This window comes from Mauremys reevesii, linkage group 1 (assembly GCF_016161935.1).
Source record: "Mauremys reevesii isolate NIE-2019 linkage group 1, ASM1616193v1, whole genome shotgun sequence".
NCBI classification, from domain to species: domain Eukaryota; kingdom Metazoa; phylum Chordata; order Testudines; family Geoemydidae; genus Mauremys; species Mauremys reevesii.
In genome coordinates, this window is record NC_052623.1 from 8,123,180 (window position 1) to 8,147,649 (window position 24,470).

The following is a 24,470-nucleotide window of genomic DNA, read 5'->3' on the forward strand; positions in this document are numbered from 1 at the left end:
AAAGATGTTAAAACACAAATGTGATATAGAGTAACAAATGTCTTGTAACTTAGGGTTTTTTTTAAATTTTTTTAAATTTTTTTGGTATTTTAGGATATTTGAAAGGAAACAAAATGTCACCGGTACCTAAAAAGAAAATGTCAGGTGTGTAGTAGAGGACACGAAAAGCTGAGGAAATGACAACAATGAAGAAAGATGTGGATGCAATGAAAAAATACTTGAAATCTGTTAACGGAAATCCACACAGTAGTAACGAAATGGTCACAGCGGAAACATCAAGAATCACTGAAAAAGAAACAAAGGCCTGGTCTACACTACAGGATTAGATCGAATTTAGCCATGTTAGTTCGATTTAAAAATGACTGTGTCCACAAAACCAATCGCATTCCATTGACCTAAAGGGTTCTTAAAATCAACTTCTGTACTCCTTCCCAGTGAGGGGAGTAGTGCTAAAATTGACTTTGCTGGGTCGAATTTGGGGTAGTGTAGATGCAAATCGACGGTATTGGCCTCTGGGAGCTATCCCAAAGTGCTCCATTGTGACCGCTCTGGACAGCACTTTGAACTCCGATGCACTAGCCAGGTACACAGGGAAAGCCCAAGGAACTTTTGAATTTCATTTCCTGTTTGGTCAGCATGGCGAACTCAGCAGCACAGGTGACCATGCAGTCCCCCCAGAATCGTAGATCATATAATGTTTCTACGCTCCCCCATCATCTCCATCCCTTCTACCTTCTGTGCCTCCCCCAATTTGATTAAGAGTGAGAATGGGGGCTACCGTGGGTAGGGGAGTAGAAAGCTGACTCCCTACCCCTGCACTGTGCTCTGTCCTAGGGATGTTCCCAACAATGGTAGATTAACCATTAGTGCCTGCTGTGACCTCCCTGAAACTCATCTCCCTTTCTTACAATCCCTGATCACCTATCCCCATTCTCAGGCTTTCTGTTTGTAACTGTTTCTGTTTCTATCGATTGTATTTCACAGAACACTGAAACTCCTGGGGCAAGGCTTCGGCTATGATGTTGGGCCAAGCAATGCACCTTTCTACATGGCATGAAGAATAAACAAACTCCTTCCTTTATTCCCATCTCTGACTTAATCCCATACTCTGCAAGCGTTCTTTGTCCTCTGGAAGTGGCTGTAGTTCCTGCTGCTAGTGTCGGGACAGTAGAGGATTATGATTTATAGTTTTCAGGCCCTTAAATTGGGAGAGAACTCTGGTGGGGATAGATTCTTCCCTCACCATTCCCCGTTTCCCCATGCTTCAACCCTGTTGCTCTACTGGCTTATAAATAAGTTTCTCAGAATTTAGCTTTTATATTTTTTTAAGTGATGGATAATATCAACTCTTTATTTTTAAGTTTTTTGTAGTTTTAGAATTTTTATTTTTCACAGTTGTGGGAAATTATGTAGGGAGGTCAGATAATTTTTTTCATAGCAGTAGACATTGAGATTCGAAGAGTTCAAGCTTTAACGATGTTAAAACACAAACGTGATGTAGTGTGACAAATGTCTTGTAACTTAGTGTTTTTCTTTTGTTTTGTTTTTGGTATTTCAGGAAACTTGGAAGGAAACAAAATGTTACGAATACCTAAAAAGAAGATGTCATGTGTGTAGAAGTGGACAAGAAAAGCTGAGGTAATGAGTTCAATGAAGAAAGATGCAGATGCAACGAAAAAATTCTCGAAATGTAGTAGCGTGATGGTCACAGCGGAAACATGAGAGGAGAAATGCATAGGTGATCCACAATTCAACGCTCAAGAATCATTACAAAAGAAACAAAGGACTGGTCCACTCTACAGGGTTAGGTCAAATTTAGCCATGTTAGGTCAATTTAAAAATGTCTGTGTCCACACAACCAATTGCGTTCTGTCAACCTAAAAGGCTCTTAAAATCGACTTCTGTACTTACTAGCTTTGGCAGTGCATAAAGCCACACAGAAAGAAGCCTCTGTAGCCTTTCTTTTAACAGTGCTGTGCACTTCAACAGCTTTTTTTTGTCCTGTTAACTTTCCTCTGAAAGTTACGATACTAAGGTAGGGTGTATTGTTTCAATATTATCTCGTGGCTTGCAAGGCTGCATATGGTCATTTGCCAGTACATCATTGCATACAACACACTGAGTGATCGGTGCATCACTGGACCCGCTCCACATGAAGCCCAGTTTGAAATAAATATTGTCACATTTTCAGCTTTTGAGTTTTGCCGGAACCTCCGCTGCTCACTGCTCTCACTTCAGTTTGCACTGTACGCTTTTCTTTGTCACAAAACAATCCATATCTCATATAACCATAGAAGATTAGGGTTTGAAGAGACCTCAGGAGGTCATCTAGCCCAACCCCCTGCTCAAAGCAGGACTAACCCCAACTAAATCATCCCAGCCTGGGCTTTGTCAAGCCGGGCCTTACAAACCTCTAGGACTGTCAGAACACCATCAGAACTTCAATCGTATCTTTGCTTCCATTGCATGTCCACTGTATAAACTTATAAAGAAAGGGATTGCGTGGGCCAGGACGGACCGGCATGTGAATGCATTTTCAAAAATTGAAGCAAGCAGGAATGCAAGCATCTGTGCTGACTGCTCCAGATCCCAGCAAACCAAATCACTTAGAACAGGGGTTCTCAATGGTTTTTTTCAGAGTCCCTGCACCCACCCAGCAACATGCTATAAAAACTCCACTGCCCACCTGTGCCACAACATCTAGTTTTCTACACATAAAAGCCAGGTCCGACATTAGAGGGTAACAAGCAGTGCAATTTCCTGGAGTCCCATGCCACAGGGGCCCCCAAGAAGCTAAGTTGCTCAGGCTTCGGCTTCAGTCCCAGGTGGAAAGGCTCAGGGCCCATGGGCTTCACCCCCGTGTGATGGACTTCATATTTCTGCCCTGGTCCTTAATGAGCCTATCACTGGATGTGCTTGGAGGACCCCATGAAACCTGCTTGTGGCCCTCCAGAGGCCACCTGACTCCTGGTTGAGAACCACTGACTAAGAAGGTCTTTGAGTGCAATTGCACTGGCTACAGTAGCTTCTAAAGAGAGGCATGAAAAAATACAGATATACAGACCAATAGCCAATGTTCTAAAAAAATGAGCCTAGTGGAACTTAAATATTCCATGTGTGAAAAATATGTATTGGTCCCCAGCTGAACAGCCAAGCATTTTGCATTTGATTTGCTTTAAACCCAATAGCTCGACATTCCACACACACACCCCTCTCTAGTTCTTGCTTTCCAGTATAACGAAGGATGAACGGGTGTCTAATGTTCAACTAGCACATTGGACATTATTAGTGCATGATAAAGATATAACAATGACTCCAGTATGGACCCTCTCTCTGTTGCTGGATGCCCTATTGTATTCTGGGAACCCCCATGTGTGCCCAGATGTTGATTAAGGAAAAACCTTAACCCAGTTTTTCACATTAATACCTCCCCCCCAAAAAAAAGTCTTAGAAGCATATTGTTCTTTCATGAATCCAACCACTATGATCAGGAGAGACTATTATTGTCTTGTTATTGATCCATTCTCCAAATGAGTGGAAGCATTTCTCCTTAAGGCAAATGCTGCTTTAGCCACAACAAAACACTTGGTGAAACAAGTCTGCTCTCATTGGAAACTCCCCCTAGGTGTTCCAAAAATGTTTACAGTTGTTCGAAGTGCAACAAAATTGCACATTTCATATAGACCTCAGTCATCAGGGATGCTAGAGAAACACATTGAAAATTAATGCTGCGGAAACTGGCAGAGGCCAATGGATGCAAGTGGAATACTCTAATTCCATTCAATTTAATGGCACTCAGGACAACTCCCACTGTATCCACAGATCATACACTCTTTGAGGTGATGATTGGGTGAACCATGTGAAAGCCATAGTATATTTTCTGACATACCAGTGGCACACAGCTAGAGGAAGTCAAACTGAACACCTATCTGTGAGCATTACAGAAACATTTGAATCAGGTTCTCTTGCAGGTAGCTATAAAATTCGGAAAATCCAAACAGAAAGCAAAAGTTTATTTTGATAAAAGCGAAAGAGAGAATGCTTGAGAAATTGAAAATCAGGTGATGATATTTTGTACCAGAACACAATTTATGTAACCAATAAACTAGGCCACATGATATTATGAATAGACTTGGTTCCTCTGTATACAGAATCAGAAACAAAAAGAAAGGTAGATAAATTCTGTCATGTTAATACAATTAAAGTTGTACCGGAAAAGAAATATTTCTTCACAGGCAGAGGAACCAGAGACATTGACCACAAAAGAGGAAGTAAGGGATAAAGAAAGATTGGCAGAGGCTCTGGGTTTTTTCACTTTCTTCTGCACCATGGGGTACGGGTCACTTGCTGGAGGATTCTCTGCAGCTTGAAGTAATCAAACCACGATTTGAGGACTTCAATAACTTAGACATAGGTTAGGGGCTTATTACAGGAGTTGATGGGTGAGATTGTGTGGCCTGCATTGTGCAGGAGGTCAGACTAGATGATCATAATGGTCCCTTCTGACCTTAAAGTCTATGAGTCTATGAGTAGCAGGATACTGGTAAAAACCTTTGATGACAGTATTATGGGAGAAGAAAGCCTTCCCCAGGACCTTTGCCTGCATTAATTCAGGATCACATCATTTGGCCTCCACAAGGTGGCAGTGACTTTGGGGATGTTAATGGACTGGATATTACAACTGCATGAGTGGAATGCAGCGGTACACTGGTCTTGTCTCTTATGGTAGCATTTCCACACAGAGTGCAGATTGAAGTACATAAAACACAAAAAAGACAGCCATCATCAATTGCTAGACTGAACAGTCTGCAAGACTCAGTTTGCCCTGACAATATAAGCCCCTGGTATCAGCAAATAATTTCCTAACTCCCAGGGGAGGCTCCCAAGTCAAAGTTCTCCAGGGTCTATTCTCTGCTCTTCTAACTGCTCAGGGAGCCAAGGGAATTGTCTGGTATTCCTGACCAACCAGAGAGTCCACAGGGACTGTACAAGGGAATAATAAAGGTAACTGTCCAGCACGCTGAGTGTCAGACACATGAGAGTCGTATAGTGATTCTCAGGGCTCTGCCTTTCTGTCGCAGTAAGAAGATTTCCTCTCTCTGCTGACCAGGATTTTGGTGAGTTGTCCTTCTATCTGTCTCAGTAGCTTCCTTTTTTTTCTTTTTTCCGGCTCTGTGGTTTTTCCTCTGGTTTGTTCAAGTTTTCCAATTCAGGAACTTCATTGCCCTGTTAGGTAGTACAGCCAAAGCCTTTGCAGTAGATATCTATGTTACCAGAGGCTTCACAGCAGGAATGGATGGCAAACTGGCCAGATTCTTCTTCCACCTTTTGTCTTCAGTGGGTCACTGAAGATTGAGAAAAGCTTCCCTGAGAGCAAAATCAGGGCCCCTGTGTTTTGAAATTCCCATTATTTATGCCGCATCTCAGAACACCACATGCACTGGCGGTTTCCTTCAGAATAGTGCTCTCTGTTGCAGGACCCGAAGCTGTGATTTATGCAGATTGAAGCCAAAAGTTAAACACTAAGGGTGAATCTGGTCCCCTTGAGTGCAATGATAATGCTCCCAACATGGCCAGGAGTTCACTCTAAATCCACATGTAGGGACTTAAATAAATGGCCTGACTTACACCAGCCATGAGCCTCCAATGACAGCAACTGGAGTCATCCTGTGGCCTCTAAGGGTGGGGGATGTCATTTGGACCAAGGAAGAACCGACAGGAGAGTTGCTGAAATCTCAAACTCACAGGCTTAGAGATTCAGAACAACTGGGATAAAAAAAACAATTCAGAGAGGAAGATGGGTCTGCTCTCTCCACGCACCTGCATCCCTGGGTCTGGAGAGGACAGGAACCAACAAAAAGCAGTAAAAATAAAAGCATGTTTCTGGCTTGGAGGGAACCAGGCGGTGTTGGAAATCTCACTGAGGGATGTCCAGGAAAGCAAAATGAGTGTGTTTGGGGGCAACATGTGGTATCCAGATCACAGTGGCTCCGAGTCCTAAAACTGGGTGAAATAGGGCCTGGACATCCTGCCTAATACACAGACCAAATAGGCGTAATGAGGCCTCCTGTGGTAGTGGGATGTCTAAGACTGTAATGGAATGTGGACCACAGTGTAGCAGATGGTCTCTAACACCGTCCCTCATCTGGACCATCCCTCCTCCTGTGAGCAACCCCACTACAGCTTTGTGGTGATGTCAGCAATTGCCAACACAGAAAAGCAGCCTCAGGAAGGTGTGTTCAGATTTCTAACTGCCTGCAATACAATAAAGCTTTGTGTCATTTTTCTAGGGAGTGGGATGCACACGGGCAGTCAGGCAGCACTGAAGGCTACGGGGGCGTGGAGCAGGGTGTATACAGACAGACGGGTTGTGCTGGGGGTTGTGAGGGCAGGCAGGGGGTGTACATGGACAGGCAGGCAGCGCTGGGGGATGTGAGGGCAGGGAGCAGGGTATACACAGACAGGCAGGCAGTGCTGGGGGTTGTGAGGGCAGGGAGCAGGGTGTACACGGACAGGCAGGCAGCGCTGGGGGATGTGAGGGCACGGAGCAGGGTGTACACGGACAGGCAGGCAGTGTTGGGGGATGTGAGGGCACGGAGCAGGGTGTACACGGACAGGCGGGCAGCGCTGGGGATTGTGAAGGCAGGGAGCAGGATATATACGGACAGGCAGGCAGTGCTGGGGGTTGTGAGGGCACGGAGCAGGGTGTACATGGACAGGCAGGCAGCGCTGGGGGATGTGAGGGCACGGAGCAGGGTGTACACGGACAGGCAGGCAGTGTTGGGGGTTGTGAGGGACCAGGGTATACACGGACAGGCAGGCAGGGCTGTTGAAGTTAAATTTTTCATTGTGATTGTTGGTCCCAGGCCAGTGCTGAGACCTTTCCTGGCCCCAAGAGTGTTTCTGAGGGACTCAGGGTCTCTTTGCCCTGGCGGGCCACAGAACTGCAGCCTGGGTGTTTCCAATTGTTTTTGTGGAATGTTATTTACGTAACTTCAGGCATTTCACTGGTGGAAAGAACCATCGATCTTTGTGTGACACTGCACCCCATATTCTTCAAAGTGATGTTATTATGATATGATTATGGCATAGACACGTCCTGTATCCTATTCATAGGCATGTATCATTTTTATATCTGAAGTTATGAATATTGACTACATAGCTGTATTTCAGTGTAGTTACACCCGGGTAACAGCTCTGGGCAAAATGATTCCAGGCTAGACAGACGGTTCTGAGGGCCCTATTCCGGGCACTGGGTGTTCTAGGGTATGGAGTGTGATGGACACTGAGGGTATCGAGGTGGGGAGAGGGGTGTACATGGAGAGGCTGGCATTGATGGGGGTTGTGGGGATAGGCAGTGGCTATATAGGAATAAGAGGGCAGCATTGGGAGTTGCGGGGGTGGGGAGCAGTGTGTACATGGACAGGCAGCGCAGATAAGCACTTTACAAAATAAGAAAAAAATTAAAAACACAGAGAATTTCCCCTCTAGGCAAAAGGTTAAAGTTACAAAAACAGGCATAAAGCTCCCTCTTAGCACAGGGAAAATTCACAAGCTAAACAAAAGATAATCTAACGCATTTTTTGCTATTACTTACTAGTTCTGGAATACTAGATGCTTAGTCCAGATATGCTTAAGGAGATTTATTTTCCTGCTCTGGTTCTCTGCTGACTCCCAGAGAACAAAGACAAAAACCTTCCCCCCCCCCCGCCCAGATTTGAAAGTATCTTCTTCCCTTATTGGTCCTTTTGCTCAGGTGCCAACCAGGTTATCTGAGCTTCTTAACCCTTTACAGGTAAAGAGAGATTATATGCTACCCTTAGCTGTATGTTTATGACAGCTGGGGATTGTGGGGGCAGGGAGCAGTGTGTACAAGGATAGGCAGGCAGTGCTGGGGATTGTGGAGCAGGCAGGGGATGCACAAGTTAGGCGGGAATTGCTGCGGGTTGTGGGAGCAGCGAGTAGAGTGTACCCAGACAAGTGGGCAATGCTAGGGGGATATTACAAGGAGAGGGGGCAGTGCTAGGGGTTGTGGGGGCTGGGATAGGGGTGTACACAGAGAGGCAGGTAGTGCTGGAGGGTTGTAGGGGCTGGAAGTGGAGCATAAAGGGACAGGCAGGCAGCGCTGAGGGTTGTGGGACAGGCAGGGGGTGTGCAGGGACAGGAGAGCAGCTCTGGGTGTTGTGGGGGCATGGAATGGCATGTACACAGACAGGTGGGCAGCTCTGTTAAAATTATTTTTGTCTTTGTGACTGTTGGTCCAAGGCCAACACTGGGACATTTCCTGACCCCAAGTGAGTTTGGGGCGGTTCAGGGTCTCTTTGCCCTGTCAAGCCACAGAACTGCAGCCTGGGTGTCACAAACTTTACTCAGTTTTGTCTCCAACAGTTGTTGTTGTTGTTGAATGTTATTTACATCACATGGCATTTCACTAATGGAAAGAACCATTGACCTTTTTTCCTCATTGCTTCAGTCTCCCATCATACTCTGAACCCTGTCTGTACTCTATTTCCGCCTGCCAGGCTGCCCAAATTCCAACAGCACACTGGTCTCCAGTGTCTTCCCCATGCTCCACAGTCATCCCTCACTCCCTCAACCTCTGAGCTGCCCCATGCTAGCTACAGCTCTTCCTCTGTAGGGGGGTGACGTGCCTCCCATCATAGCTGCTCCCTTGGCTGGGGGGTAATCACTGACTGTGTCTCACCAGTGAGAAATATCATCAGTGGCAAATGCCAAGGTGCATCAAGGATTGCTACACAGGAACAACTTGCAAGCTGAGAAGTTAGCATCATGTTATTATCACCTACGTTCTTTGTTCCTAGATGTAGATATCTACATAGCTATACTAAAACACATATTGATTGCTTTAAACCAGTTTACCAACCAATACAGATTTATCAGAATCAGAGACCTGTCCTCTTCATTATTTAAAAAAGCCGAATTTTTGTGTCATCTGCAAACTTCATCGATTTTCAGGCATGAGGAGGATAAGTGGATGAGTTGCTGACATAAGTCTTTGTTACACTTGTCAGTTAGCTTCACTAACTTATGTCTCGGACAAAGCTGGGTGGCTGCAAGAAATTATCTCACTAAAAGAAAGAAACAAGGGAAGTAACAGAGGTGCAGGCCTGTAGCACTAAATGCCAAGAGCCTAGTGCATATAGCCCAGCACAAAGTCATAGCCCAGAACCCGGGTGTAGCGGGGTGAACACAAGGGCACTGGGGTCCAGGAGGGATGTGGGGGCCAACAACAGGCGGGACACCTGGCCTGCAGATGGTGCTCTGATGACTGGTGAGCTAATTCCCAAGATGACCAGCAGGAGGCGCCGCCAGGTGAGTCTATGCTTGATTACAAGTGGTGAAGAATGTGGGCACGTGCGGTCCACCCATGATACTAGCGGCCAGGGCAAGGACTGTGGACGATTGTCCGGACATCCGTGAACGTGGAGAAGCAGGGGATGATGGACCCTCGGTATGCTGGGGTTTATTATGCAGACGCCCCAGGTGCCATCCCTGGGTGGGCCCAGGGGCAGCGACCTAGCAGAAGGGGGCTGAAGAGCTTCTGGGATTCCGGGAGACCCAAAAGCAACTGTGGGAGGTGCTATGGGTCCTTCAAGAGCAGTTTGGCCAGCTGGCGGAAGAACAGCGGGCCCTGCGGAAACTCCTCGGGAAGGAGTTAGGAAAAAAATGCAGAGGGTGTGAGCAGTGTAGCGCTGAGGCCAGGAAGGCTGTGGCAGAGCGCAGGGCTTGCTATGCCTGCAGCATGACAGGACACATATGATGGGACTGTCCCTACGGGGTTGGTGGCAGGGCGCCCTGCCCCGAACAGGGAAAGCGGCAAATCCCTCAAGTTGGCCACTGGGTGAGGGAACCCAGGCGGCTGAAAATATGTTGGGCCTGTGGACAAGAAGGCCACCTGCAGTGGGTGTGCCCAGGCCCGAGGCAGAGGGTCCAAGTTGGCCCTGGTGAAGGGGGTGTGACCCCAGAGGGATCCTGAAAGGCCCGCAACAGTCAAGAGGCAGGGAGCCTGTTGGCACTGCCAGAGACCAGGCCATATAAGGAGGCACTGCCCCCTTAGGGAAACTGATAGATTGCAAGTATCAGAGGGGTAGCCGTGTTAGTCTGGTTCTGTAGAAGTAGCAAAGAATCCTGTGGCACCTTATAGACTAACAGACGTTTTGCAGCATGAGCTTTCGTGGGTGAATACCCAAGAAGTGGGTATTCACCCACGAAAGCTCATGCTGCAAAACATCTGTTAGTCTATAAGGTGCCACAGGATTCTTTGATAGATTGCAGTCCACCCCAGGGCACGGGGGCTAGATGGTGACTGGCAGTAGCCACGACTGAGGCAACGTGGGGATAGGGGGTGGGGCTTCCCTGGGTGGGAAAACCCAGAGAGAGTGGGGTATGCCAGGGGTGCAGCGGGGCAAGACAAGGGCACCGTGGTCCAGGAGGGATGTGGGGGCCAATGAGAGGTGGGACACCTGGCCTGCAGATGGCGCTCTGGTGACTGGTGAGCTAATTCCTGACACGGTCACCAGGAAGCACTGCCGGGTAAGTCTACACCTGATTACACCAGGGAATTTCAGACCAGTCAGCTTCACTTCCGTCCCTGGCAAAATCATGGAGCAAGTACTCAAGGAATCCATTTTGAAGCACTTGGAGGAGAAGAAGGTGATCAGGAACAGTCAACATGGATTCACCAAGGGCAACTCATGGCTGACCAACCTGATTGCCTTTTATGATGAAATAACTTGCTCTGTGGATATAGGGAAAGTGGTGGATGTGATATATCTTGACTTTAGCAAGATGAATCAAGTATAAGGTGTACAGAAAGCTGGCTAGATTGTTGGGCTCAATGGGTAGTGATCAATGGCTAGCTGGCAGCCAGTATCAAGAGGAGTGCTCCAGGGGCCGGTCCTGGGGCCGGTTTCGTTCAGCATCTTCATTAATGATCTGGATGATGGGATTAATTGCACCCTCATTAAGTTTGCAGGTGACACTAAGATGCGGGGAGAGGTAGATAAGCTGGAGAGTAGGGATAGGGTTCAGAGTGACCTAGACAAATTGGAGGATTGGGCCAAAAGAAATCTGGTGAGGTTCAACAAGGACAAGTGCAGAGTCCTGCACTTAGCACAGAAGAATCCCAGGCACTGCTACAGGCTGGGGACCGACTCGCTAAACAGCAGTTCTGCAGGAAAGGACTTAGGGGTTACAGTGAACGAGAAGCTGGATATGAGTCAGCAGTGTGCCCTAGTTGCCATGACGGCCAATGAAATATTGGGCTGTATTAGTAGGAGCATTGTCAGCAGAATGTGGAAAGTGATTATTCCCATCTATTCGACACTGGTGAGGCCACACCTGGAGTATTGCGTCCAGTTTTAGTCCCCCCACTACAGAAGGGATGTGGACAAATTGGAAAGAGTCCAGTGGAGGGCAGCGAAAATGATTTGTGGGCTGAGGCACATGGCTTACAGGAAGAGGCTGAGGGAACTGGGGCTATTTAGTCTACAGAAGAGAAGAGGGAGGGGGGATTTGATAGCAGCCTTCAACTACCTGAAGGGGGTTCCAAAGAGGATGGAGCTCGACTGTCTCAGTGGTGGCAGATGACGGAACAAGGAGCAATGGTCTCAGATTGCAGTCAGGGAGAGCTAGGTTGTGTAAACGCTATTTCACTAGGGGGATGGTGAAGCACTGGAATGGATTACCTAGGGAGGTGGTGGGATCTCCATTCTTAGTGGTTTTTAAGACTCGGCTTGACAAAGCCCTAGCTGGGATGATTTAGTTGGGGTTAGTTCTGCTTTGAGCACGTGATTGGTCTAGATGAACTCCTTAGGTCTCTTCCAAACGTAATAGTCTATGATTATACGATGATGTCTGTTTCCATGGGGAAAACTTATCTCCTTTCCAATGTAGGAACTGCATTGTGGATCAGACCTATAGTCTATCTAGTTCAGTGTCCTCTCTGTGACAGTGACAGCCACAGGTGTTGCAGAAGAATGAGTAAAAATACCAGCAGTAGATAGATGGGGGAGGTGACTTGACCATCAGGAGGGTGTCACCCAAATGCCTAAAAGCTAGACACTGGCTTGTGCTCTGAATCACATTGGCATATAGGCCTTCCAAAATATTTATTTAGCCATAGCTATTGTAACTGGATATCTCTCTTTCCATGTGAATGTCCAAACCCTTCCTGATTCTCGCTTAGCTAATGGCCTCAACTACCTCTTGTGGCAACGAGTTCCTCAGCTTAATTAGGCATTGAGTGAAGAAAGCATTCTTTTTTTCTCTGTTTTGAATTTGCCCCATTTCAGTTTAATCCAATGTCCTCTTAAACTTGTGTAATGAGACGGGAGATCACACTCTCGATCTACTCTCTACCAATCAATATTTTATAGACTTTTCTCATATCCCTTCTTCTTCATCTCGTTTGTAAAGTAATAATCCCAGTCTTTTCAACCTCTCTCCATATGAGTGTTTTCCCGCGCCCTAGATCATTCTTGTTCCCCTGGCCTGAAACCCTCTATTTCTGCAATATTCCATGTGAGAAGGGTGCCCAGTACTAAACAGAGGAGTCTAGAGGAGGGTGAAACATTGACTGACTGATCTCATGACACTCCTTTTTCTATATGATTCCCCATAACACTCCTTCTGGATCCCAATATTTTGGTTAGTTTCTGTCTATGCTTGCACTGTGAGCAGAGTTTCCCAGAGCTGTGTACCGTGACACCCAGATCCCTGTCCTGAGTGCATACATTTAAATTAGAACCTTGTAAGGTGTTTGAGGAATTCAAGTTTTTCCCTCAAGTGGGCATACACAAGGCAATTATTGCCATCAAAGTTCATCTGCCAACATGCTGCACATTCACATGGCTGGGTTAGCTCCCTCTGAGAACTTCTCTGTACTTGACTATGACCTAAATAATCTGGTGCCATCTTCAAATGTTGTCACATCACTGCTCACCCCCATTTCTAGATTGGTAATAGCTATAAAGTGTTTACCCTAATAATTATTTTATAAACCGTGTAATCCCTCTCATTGCGCTCCTCTCCCTTCACAGGTATATTGAGCATTTCTAAGCCCGATTGACGCATTGATGACTTCATGGCAGCTTTGAACTTCACCTACTCTGATCCGTCAACATTTATCCTAATGGGCGTCCCTGGCATGGAAGATGTCCACATCTGGATTTCCATCCCTTTCGCTACCTGCTACATTATGTGCCTGTTGGGAAATTTCATGGTTCTGTTTGTTGTAATCAAAGAGGAGACCCTGCAAAAGCCGATGTACCTGCTGATCTGCATGCTGGCGCTCACAGACATCACCAAGTCTAGTACAGTCATGCCAAAGGCACTGTGTATATTTTGGTTCAATTTGAAAGGCATTACTATGGGTGGCTGCCTCACCCAGATTTTCTTCCTTCACTCAGTTGGTTTTGTGCAGTCTGGTGTTCTCATGCTAATGGCCATTGACCGCTATGTTGCCATATGTAACCCTTTGAGATACCCTACCATCCTCACCAACGCACGAATAGCTATGCTAGGGCTTGCGGGTTTGGTAAGAGCTGTTCTCTTCATGGTGCCCCTGCCCTTGACCCTGAGTAGGCTGCCATTCTGTGACAACCACATTATCCCCCAAACACAATGCGAGCACATGCTTTTGGCAATGATATCGTGTGGGGATATCACATTCAACAGGACATACAGCTTCGTGATACCATTTTTACTCATGGGGTCAGATCTGATGCTTATTGCCTTGTCCTATGGTCTCATCATTAGGGACGTCCTCCGAATCTCCTCCAAAAGAGCCCACCAGAAAGCCCTCAACACCTGCACAGCCCACGTTTGCGTACTGGTGATGTTTTATACTCCCGTCCTCTTCACCATCCTGACAATCCGGTTCAGTGGAGACATCACTCCCTATGGTCGCATCATCTTGTCCGTCCTCTATCACCTTGTTCCTCCTGTGCTCAACCCCATCATTTATGGGGTCAAAACCCAAGAGCTGCGTGATAAAGTGGGAAAATACACTTGCAGAAGGTGATCACCAGCGGCCAGTGACTTTCAACCTGTATGACAAGAGGCTGAAAGGATGGTCCTCATTAATCAAGGGTGCCCTGTCACAGTTTGGCTGAGCTCAGCGCTTTGGAAGTTCGCAGTCTGAGAAATTGCTATCATCTAGGGATCTCTCTCCTGCCATCCATCTCCATCCTCTGACGAACAGAGGCTAGGGACACCATTCTTACCCATCCTGGCTAATAGCCATTTATGGACTTAGTCACCATGAATTTATCCAGTCCCCTTTTAAACATTGTTATAGTCCTAGCCTTCACAACCATTATAGATCTAATGTCTTATCACTCCATCATCAAGTGCTGCGCTCTCTGTTGCTAAGTTCCCTCTCTTTGACCACCACCTGTCCTCTTTCATTCTCACCCATCAGCCCTCAACCCCACACACCATATCACTCGGCCTTTCTGTAACTCCTAGACTACCAGAAGATACTGCAGATTCCCCTTAGTCCCTGTGTGAACAGGATTCCTGATCAGCTTGATGAACAGAAGGTATACTTTCAGATAGTCAAACAGAAAAGAAAGAAACTACAATGCTGAATTTCTTTATCATATATACAGGGTTCCAGTGAGCTTTTTTTTTTCACGTCCAATCCTTCAGGAAACCCGGCGGATAAACCAAGTAAAGACTAACAGTAACAAAGTAATTCAACATAAAATGTGGACATTGACTACCGTCACTGAATGCAATTAGAAATATATACTATAATCATGTTTTTGTTGTTTTCATGCTACAGATCTTTTGGGCTACTTTTGGGCTATTTTCACAACGTCAGTTGCAGCAATTTGTTTGAATCTCCTGCCAACCCTCAGTCAGTAAACAAGTACCAGTACTGGGGTTTTGAATTTGAATTTTATTATCCTTTGATAGCTTTGTTGCTAATGTGGACAAACTTCTGCTGGGGTTTGTAGCTGGGGTTTTTTGGGTCTGTTTGTTTGTTTGTTTTGTTTTTAATCAAATCTGTACTAGGTATCTAACAAAACTTTCCTTTTGTTATTTGGTGTATAGATCAAACTGAGTTAAAAAAAAGTTTCAAGAAATTGATTGAGCTACTTTTAACTTAGTTTTTAAGTGACTTTTGGCTTTAATGCAGCAACCTCATCCCTTCATGGCTGACAAAAACACATTTTCCTGGGGATTGTGGGTTATATTGTACACATAATTAAATTATGAACAGAGGATACCAACTTCTAAGGCACAATTATGACCCACATAAACATATTCATTTGCAAATGGATTAATAGAAAAATGATGTTTTCCCTCTGTTACTTCTAAACATACCTCTTGTGGTTGCAAAGCATTTTTGGTACATTCATATTCAATTTCAGATTCTTCTACGAAGGCTGCATGAAAACTTTTAAAAAACACATTAAATGTATACCCCAAATTAAAAGAAAACATAGTAGAGGACCAAAAAAGTGCCACTGTGGCTAAACAACAAAGTAAAAGAAGCAGTTAGAGGCAAACCACATCCTTTAAAAAGTGGAAGTCACGTCCTATTGAGGAAAATAGAAAGGACCAGAAATGGCAGTTAATAGGAACAGAGGAGGGAAAAGCTGATGTTGTGGAGGACACTTCCAGCCAGGTCAGTGGACATGCATTGACCACAGCCTTCGATAGCATCCAGAATGCGTTCACCCAGGGAGTCTATCCTGACCCATGACCCAAATTTTGTTCAGAAAATACAGGGAGACCAGATGATCAGTCATGCCTAAGGTTAAGATTTTGTCACAGTTATTTTTAGTAAAAGTCATGGACAGGTCGCGGGCAATAAACAGAAATACATGGAAGCCCGTCACTTGTCTGTGACTTTTACTAAAAATAAATGGGGCAGGGGACTGACGGGGCAATTAAAGCCCAGTCAGGAGGATGAGAGCCCAAGAATGGCTTCGGGATTGGGGGAGGTCTAGCACCTACTGCCAACACAGCTAACAGCTACATGTCCCCTGCTGCAGCCCAGCAGCTCAGATCTCCGTGGTCCCCACTGCAGTCCCAGTGTCGCAGAATTCCAGAGCCCCTGCTGCAGCCCATGTCACAGAGCCCTGGAGCCCCCGCCGCCAGTGGCAGCTTGGAGCTCTGGGTCCCCCCCACACATGGTAACTTGGAGGTCCGGGTCCCCCAGACACCGGTGGTTGCTGAGATCTGCTGTGGCCTTGGCAACCCATGGCAGCTAAGAACTCGGGGGCTCACTCTGGCTGACAGCTCTGTCTCCATCACTCCAGGGCTGAAGTGGAAAATGTCACTGAGATCTCTGACAGTCACTAAATTTGTGACTTCCATGACATAATCATATCCTTAGCCATGCCTGTGAACAACTTGCTGTAGTGAATGGGGAAATGGTGGAACCCCAGTGACTGAGGCAGTGGCCACACTTGCTCACCACTGAGCAAGTGAGAGTATCAGCTGGCTGTTGTTAAGTGCTAAAAGCTGGCATGTTGTTGCCTCAGTAGCGCTGTTGAGGCTGCTCAGCACTTCTGTCCTTGGAGATCGAGTGTTATCAGTATTCACAAATAAGGTAACCTGCTAGTTCAGCAGACCATGATGTTACTCATAAAGAAAGACCACAGGCACAGTTCGGTGACAAAGGCACCCAGCCAGGTTTATTGCCAGCTAGGCATAGACCTAGCACCCTAGCTATGAGCCAAATGAGCAAATGAGCTTATGGAATTCCTCTCCCAGGTGCTAATACCCCAAGAAATCCTTATTGATCAAGGACCTAACTTCACTTTACAATTAATGAAAGAACTTAGAATCTAATGAAGGTAAAGGTATTAAGAACGTATGGGTTTGTAGAGCAATTTCACAGAACTTTGATGGCGAGTTTAAAGAAGTTTGTATCCTCAAATTCCAAATGCTGAGACCAACTCTTCCCCCACTTCCTTTTTGCTTCAAGCCTCCAAGTTTTCTCCCTTTCATCTGCCATCTGGGAGGCAGCCTTTAGTCTTTCCAGACCTGCTTGGAGGAGCAAAGACCCCAGGCAATGAACACAGTCCAATACATTCTCAAATTAAGCAAGCACCTCAAGACTTTGTGAGCATTTGCTAGAAGAATTTTGCTAAATGCATAATGGGTACAAGAGAAGGCCTATAACAAAGGGGTCCAGCCATGAGTGTTCAAAATGGGTGATTCTGTGTTATGGTTATTGACAAGTTTCCTGTTCGAATTACTGGTTCAATGACAGGGACCATCTGAGGTAGTGAGGCATGTGGGCACCATTGACTATCAAGTCCAGCACCCAGATTAGAAAAAGGAGACTCAGATAAGAACATACAAATGGCCAGACTGGGTCAGACCAATGTCCATCTAGTTCTGTATCCTGTCTTCTGACAGTGGCCAATGCCAGGTGTTCAGAGGGAAAGAACAGAACAGGACTATTATCGAGGGATCCATCTCCTGTCATCCAGTCCCATCATCTGGTCATCAGAAGCTGGGGACTCCCAGAACACAGGGTTGCATATCTGAACATTTTGGCTAACAGCCATTGATGGACCTAGCCTCCATGAATTTATCTAGTTGGTTTTTTAACCCAGTTATACCTTTGGCTTTCACAACATCCCCTGGGAATGAGTTCCACAGGTTGACTGTGTGTTCTGTATACTATTTCCTTGTGTGACCCTTGGTTCTTGTGTTATGTAAAGGAGTAAACAAGATTTCCGTATTCACTTTCTCCACACCAGTCACGATTTTATAGCTCTCTATCTTATCCCCTGTAAGTTGTCTCTTTTGCAAGCTGAAAAGTTCCAGTCTTTTTAATCTCTCCTCAGATGGAAGCTGTACCATACCTCTAATCCTTTTTGTGTCCCTTCTCTGTAATTTTCCATTTCTAATATACCTTTTTTTTTAAAATTAGGTGGACAGAATTGCATGCAATATCCATGGTGTGGTATTTATATAGTGGCATTATTGTACTTTCTCTAGTCTTATCGATTCCTTTCCTAATGGCTCCTTGCATCACTTCACTATCAAGTCATTTGGCCTCAAGAGGGTGGCAGTGATTTTCAGAGGCTAATGGACTGGATATTACAAATTCATGGGCAGTATGTAGTGGTATGCTGCTACGATCAATTGAAAATGGTTTTTGGTTCTGTATCTTGTGACAGCATAGCCACACATAGTGTAGATGACAGTACATTACACACAGAAAAAATAGCCATTGTGAATTGCTAGGCTGAACAGTCTGCAAGGCTCAGTTTGCCGTGACAATCTAAGCCCGTTATTGGCTAATCATTTCTTCACTCCTGGGGGAGGCTCTCAAGCTGAAGTTCCCCAGGGTCTATTTTCTGCTCTTCCCACTGCTCATAGAGCTGAGGGAATTGTTTGGGACTCCTGGCCAACCTGAGAATCCACAGGGACTATACAGGGAAAACATAAAGGTCACTTCCCAGCACGCTGAGTGTCAGACGTGTGAGAATCATAAACTGATCCTTAAGTCTCCACATTCCTGTCGCAGTTAGGACATTTCGTCTCTCTGCTGAGCGGGAGTTTGGTGAGTTGCCTCTTTCTGCATTAAAGTTAGTGCTGAGGGCTCAGGAAGGGTTTGAGGGTTCAAATAAAGAACCATCTGGGCAGGAATTCACCAGCGCGGTGACTTGAACTGTTTAGTATTTTCAGAAACACCAAGGGATTTAGTTGGTAAAATTGGAACTACAAATGTATTGAAAGTAGATTAGACAAATAATTGTTTTTAATATAATTTCCTTGTCTCTTACTGTGTCCTTCAATCTGTCTCAGTAGCTTCCTTTTTTGGGCTGAGAGGTTTTTTTCTATAGTTCATTCAATTTTTCCAATTCAGCAACTTCATTGCCCTTTTAGGAAGTGCAGACAAACCTCTGCAGTTGGTATCTGCGTTACCGGAGGGTTGACAACAAGAATGGGTCACACAATGGCCAGATTCTGCTCTCATATTCTTCCATTAGTGGGTCACTCCAGATTGCCACTGGCCTCCCTGAGAGCAAAATCAGGGCCTACGTGTTTTGGAATCACAAACTTTCATGCCCAGTCTCAGAACACTACATAAACTAGGTGTTTCCTTCAGACTCTCTCAGCACTCTGGCAGAAAAGCGTTCTCTGTAGCAGGACCCAAAGCTGTGATTTGTGCACTGGGACCCAAAAATTAAACACTAAGAGTAAAATCTTGATCCCTTTGAGATCCATGGCAAAACTCCCAATACAGCCAGGACTTCACCCTAAATCCACATATAGGAACTTAAATAACTGGCCTCATTTACACTGACCATGAGCCTCTGAGGATGAGGGAGCTTGTCTGGACCTACAAAGAACTGCCAGGAGAGGAGAGTTGCTGAATTTTCAAACTCAGAGGTTTAAAGGTTTAAAACAATTAGGATAACAATTTTCTTCAGGGAGGGCGAGTGGTCTGCTCAGTCTGTGCCCCTGCATCTGTGGGTCTGGAGCAGATGAGAAGCACCAAAAACCAGTAAAAATAAAGCATGTTTCTGGCTTAGAGGAAAGCAGGTGCTGCTACAAATCTCACCGGTGGAGATCCAGGAACACACAGTGTTTGTGTGTGTTTGGGGGGCCGGGGAGCCGGAGGGATATGCAGTATCCAAACCACAGTGACATGGAGTCCTGAAACTGGGTGACACAGGGAATGGACATCCTGCCTAACGCACAGACCAAAGAGGAATAATGAGGCCTTCTGGGTGTCTCAGACAGTGACATAACATGGATCACCCAGTAGCAGATTGTCTCTGACACCATCCACCATCTGGACCATCTGTCCACCTGTTAGCAATCCCACTACAGCCTCATGGTAACGTCAGCAATTGCAAACACAGAAACACAGCCTCAGGAAGGTCTGTCCAGGTTCCTAACAGGCTGCAATGTTAATGCTTTGTGTCGTTTTGAGGAAGAGTTACTCACACTGGCTACTTTTAGTCTTCACGCCCTCTCTCCCTCCTGCCAGGTCTGTTCCTCTCTCCATCCCTGCACAGGCTGAGCTGCCGCTGGGGTTCCCTTTGCCCCCAGAAAAGCAGTTCAGGCTGATCACCCGGTTTTGGTCCTGGGTAAAGGGTATCACTGTGTGGCAGGGGTAGAATTTGTGGGGGTGGGGGACCTACGTGGAAAAGTGGTCAGCACTGTGGGTTGTGCGGTAGGGAGCGGGATGTTCACAGACAGGAGGGCAGCTCTGGAGGTGGTGGGGACAGGTAGGGGGTGTAGAGGCAAGCAGCACTGGGGCTTATTTTTAACCTTTTAAATGTTAGACTGAAGGAATTTAATGATTTTCCTGCAGAGGGAGTTCTAAATGCGTATCAGTTCTGGGGGCGTGGAGCAACATATACAGGGACAGGTGGGCAGCACCGTTGAAATTAATTTTTTCTTTGTGATTGTTGGCTTGGGCCAGTCTCAGGGTCTCTTTGCCCTGGCAAGCCCCAGAACTGCAGCCCGGGTGTCACAATCTTGACTCAGGTCTGTTTCCAACTCATTTCTGCACTCCTGTCTCTCGTTATGGAAGTTCAGGCATTTGATTGGTGAAAAGAACCACTGAGCTTCGCCTGACTCTGCACCTCATATTCTACATAGAGATATTGGTATGATGTGATTATAGCATAATTCTGATACATTTTATGCAAGATGAGTTCTGTAAGATGCCATTGGAAAAGTTATGATTTTCTGAATATGGTTATCCTATTTGTATGCATTGATCGTTTTTGCATCTGAAGTTATAAATACTGACTGTGTATCTATATTTCATATGTAGTTACAGCTAGGTAACACCCACTTGGCATGTTGCTTTCAGTCTAGATAGATGTTTGGGGAGGGACTATTCAGGGCAATGAGCCATTAAGAAAACAATAAGCCACAGGAGAACTTACCTCTCACCTGGTGACCCTTCCCATGAACACTCCAGACAGCCTATATGTAAGGCTAAGATTTAGTAAATGGCATTGTTAGTAAAAGACATGGACAGGTCACAGGCAATAAACAAAAATTCATGGACCCATGACCAGTCCATGACTTGTACAAGGTATCACTACCTAAATTTTTGGTGTTTTGGAGGAGTCCATAGGGCACAGCTTCTGCCCTGTGGGAAGAGGGGGGTCTGGGGCACCCTCTTATGCTGGGGGAATCAAGGGTGACCGCTGCTACTGGGGGGTGGGCTCTTGGGTGCCCAGTGGTGATTTGGCATTGGGGGTGACCCAGGACCACTGCCTGCATGAATGCTGGTTGAGGTGAAGGACCAGGAGAAGGTCTACAGTCTGTCAGAGCAGCACATTGAGAGAGGAAGCCCAGGCTGGTGAGTCAGAGGACTCTGTGGCACCCTGGGGGAAACCCATCACACTTTGCTCCTCAGCTGCTCCAATCTCCCATCATCCTCTGACGTCTTCTGCGTCTTTTCTTTAATCATGCGAGACTTCCCTGATTCCAACAGCATTCTGGTCACCAGTGTCATTTGCATGTTCCCCAGTCATCTCTGGCTCTCACAAACTCCAAGACACACCATCTCTTCCTCTGCAGGGGGTGAGATACCTCCTATCACACCTGCTTCCTTGGCTGGGTGGTAATCACTGGCTGTGTCTCACCAGTGAAAAATCTCACACACGAGTTGCAAATGTCAAGGCAGGCATCTGTATGGCTTCTCTTGTTACACCCATGCACACCACGTGGTGCTTCAAAGCTGCTACATAGGAACAACTGACAAGCAGAGAAGTAGGCACACAATATAATGAAAGCAAGCAACTCTGCAACATGTGAGCCTACATAAATACAGCTGCCACATGCATGAGCCACTGGAAGCTGACTGAAACAGTGGGCCATTGGGAAACAGACATTAAACCCAGGATGCTCTGGGACCATTTGCTAACAAGCTCTGTTTCTCATTAATGGTGTGGGGTGTACATTCATTCCTCAGTGTGGAGATTTTATTGGGTCAAACCATTATTTTTCTCACCTAAAATGTTCGTCCATGCAGTGCCTCATGGGATCCCTCAGCCTCGTAAAATACCCACCTAATGTAACATTTCCAACGCACCAGAGTCACATGAGAATTTCTCCCCGTAGGCTAAATTCAACACAGTCATGAACAGAAAAAAAAATTTCCTTCAGTAAGCTCAGGCACAAGCTTGCAGGCAAAATGCCTCTAGCTGACTCCTGGGTACATGTTCATAGATTCCAAGGCCAGAAGGGACCATTGTGATCATCTAGTCTGTATAACACAGGCCTAAGAATTTCCCCAATATTATTCCTAGAAAAGAACTTTTAGAGAAACTCCCAACCTTGATTTAAAAATTCTCAGTGATGAAGGATCCATGAAGACCATTGGTAAATTGTTCCAGTGGTTAATTCTTCTCACCATATTAAAATGTACACATTATTTCCAGTCAGAATTTCTTTACCTTCAACTTCCAGTCATTGAATTGTGTTATACCTCTGTATGCTAGGTTGAAGAGCCTATTATAAAATATTGGTTCCCCGTGTACCTAGTTACAGACTGTTATTGAGTCACCCCTTTACCATCATTGGTAATTAAATAGATTGAGCTCGTTGAGTGTATCACTATAAGGCAATATTTCTAATCTTTTACTAAGTCTGATTCTTCTCTGGAACCTCTTCAGTGTATCAACATCCATCTTTAATTGTGGACACAAGAACTAGATACAGTATTCCAACAGCAGTCACACCAGTGCTGCATACAGAGGTAAAATTACTTCTCTATCTCTCCTTCAGATTTTCCTGCTTATTATCCCAAAATCACACTGGCTTTTTTCACCACATGGTCACACTGGGAGTTCATGTGCAGCTAATTATTCCTTTATGCCCCCAAATCTTCTTCACGGTCGTTGCACTTCCCACAATAGTCCCCCATTGTGTAAGCATTGCCTGAATTCTTTGTTCCTAGATAGAGATATCTACGTAGCCATATTAGAACTCACATTGTTTGCTTTGACCCAGTTTACCAATGGAGATTGCTCTGAATCAGTGACATGTCCTCTTCGTTATTTACAATCCCACAATTTTGTGTCATCTGCAAACTTCATCGATATTCAGGTATGAGAATGGTTAGCAGATGAGTTGTTGTCACATGCCTCTGCTTATACTTGTCAGCTAACATCTGTAACTTATCTCTCAGACAAAGATGGTTGCCTGCATGAAAGTGTCTTACCAAAAGGAAGATGGGAAGTAACAGAGGTGCAGGCATGTAGCCCTAAATACCAAGACCCTTGTGCCCTTCATGCCTATTCTGTTTAGCAGAAAGTCATAGCCCAGCATTAAAATGACTGTTTCCATGGGGAAAATTTTGCTCTTTTCAATATAGGAATGGCAATGTTGAAATGCCCAGATGTTGCAGAACAAGTTGTAAGAAACCAAGAAGTAGGTGGATTCAGGGATGACCTAACCGTCCCTGAGGGTGTCACCTAATAGCTACCTCTTGGCTTGTGTCCTGAAACACGTCAGTGTATAGACATTCAAAAATATTTATTTATCTGTAAGTATTGTAACTGGATAGTCTCACTGTCCATCTAAATCTCCATCCCTTCCTGTTTGTCATTTACCTCATAGCCTGAAATACCTCTTGTGGCAATGAGTTCCTCAGCCTAATTAGGCATTGAGAGAAGAAAGCATTTGTTTTCATCCGTTTTGAATTTTCTACATTTCAGTTTCATTTAATGTCCTCTTGATACTGTGTTATGAGACAGGGAGAACACATTCTCGATCTACTCTCTACCAGTCAGTATTTCATAGACTTTTCTCATGGCCCCTCTAATACACCTCCTTGTTAAGGTAACGATCCCAATTTTTCCAACCTATATCATAAGAAGCGTTTTCCCAGGGCCTTGATCATTCTTGTTGACCTTCCCTGAACCCCTCTAGTTCTGTAATAACCTGTGGGAGGAGGGTGCCCCATACTTCAAAGAGGAGGCCAGAGGGGTGTGAAGTATTGACTGATTGCTCTCATGGCATTGTATTTCCTTTATGATTTCCAATCACACTCCTCCTGGATTGCAATGTTTTTCTTAGTTTCTGACCATACTTGCACTGTGAGCAGAGCTGTGTACCATGACACCCAGGTCACTGTCCTCAGTTCAAACAGTTAAATTAGAACCTTGTTAGATGTTTGAGGAATTCAAGATTTTTCCTCCAGTGGGTGTGCATGTTGCAGTTATTGACATTAAAGCTCATCTGCCATCATGCTGCCCATTCACCTTGGTTGGTTAGCTCCCTCTGAAGACTTCTCTAGACTTGACTATGACCTCAATAATCTGGTGCCATCTGCAAATGTTGTCACTTCACTGTTCACCACCCTTTCTAGAGTGTTAATAACTATAGAATATTGATTGTGCTATTTATTATAAAGCACGTAATCCCCCTCACTCTGCTTCTCTCACTTCACAGACACCTTGAGCATTTCTGAGCGCAATCGACGCATAGACCACCTC

The 24,470-nt window shown here is 45.5% G+C and overlaps 1 protein-coding gene across 1 annotated transcript; it reads left to right on the forward strand.

Annotated features, from left to right (window-relative positions):
- Window positions 1–13,105: 13,105 nt before the first annotated feature.
- On the forward strand, window positions 13,106–14,044 carry LOC120395450 (olfactory receptor 52N4-like). Its single transcript, XM_039519884.1, has one exon. The coding sequence runs from the start codon at window positions 13,106–13,108 to the stop codon at window positions 14,042–14,044; it is 939 nt and encodes a 312-aa protein (XP_039375818.1).
- The last annotated feature ends 10,426 nt before the right edge of the window (window positions 14,045–24,470 follow it).

What these genes read in the sequence shown, in the direction of transcription:
- LOC120395450 (XM_039519884.1), top strand. Translation starts at nt 13,106, where the DNA reads ATGGCAGCTTTGAACTTCACCTACTCTGATCCGTCAACATTTATCCTA.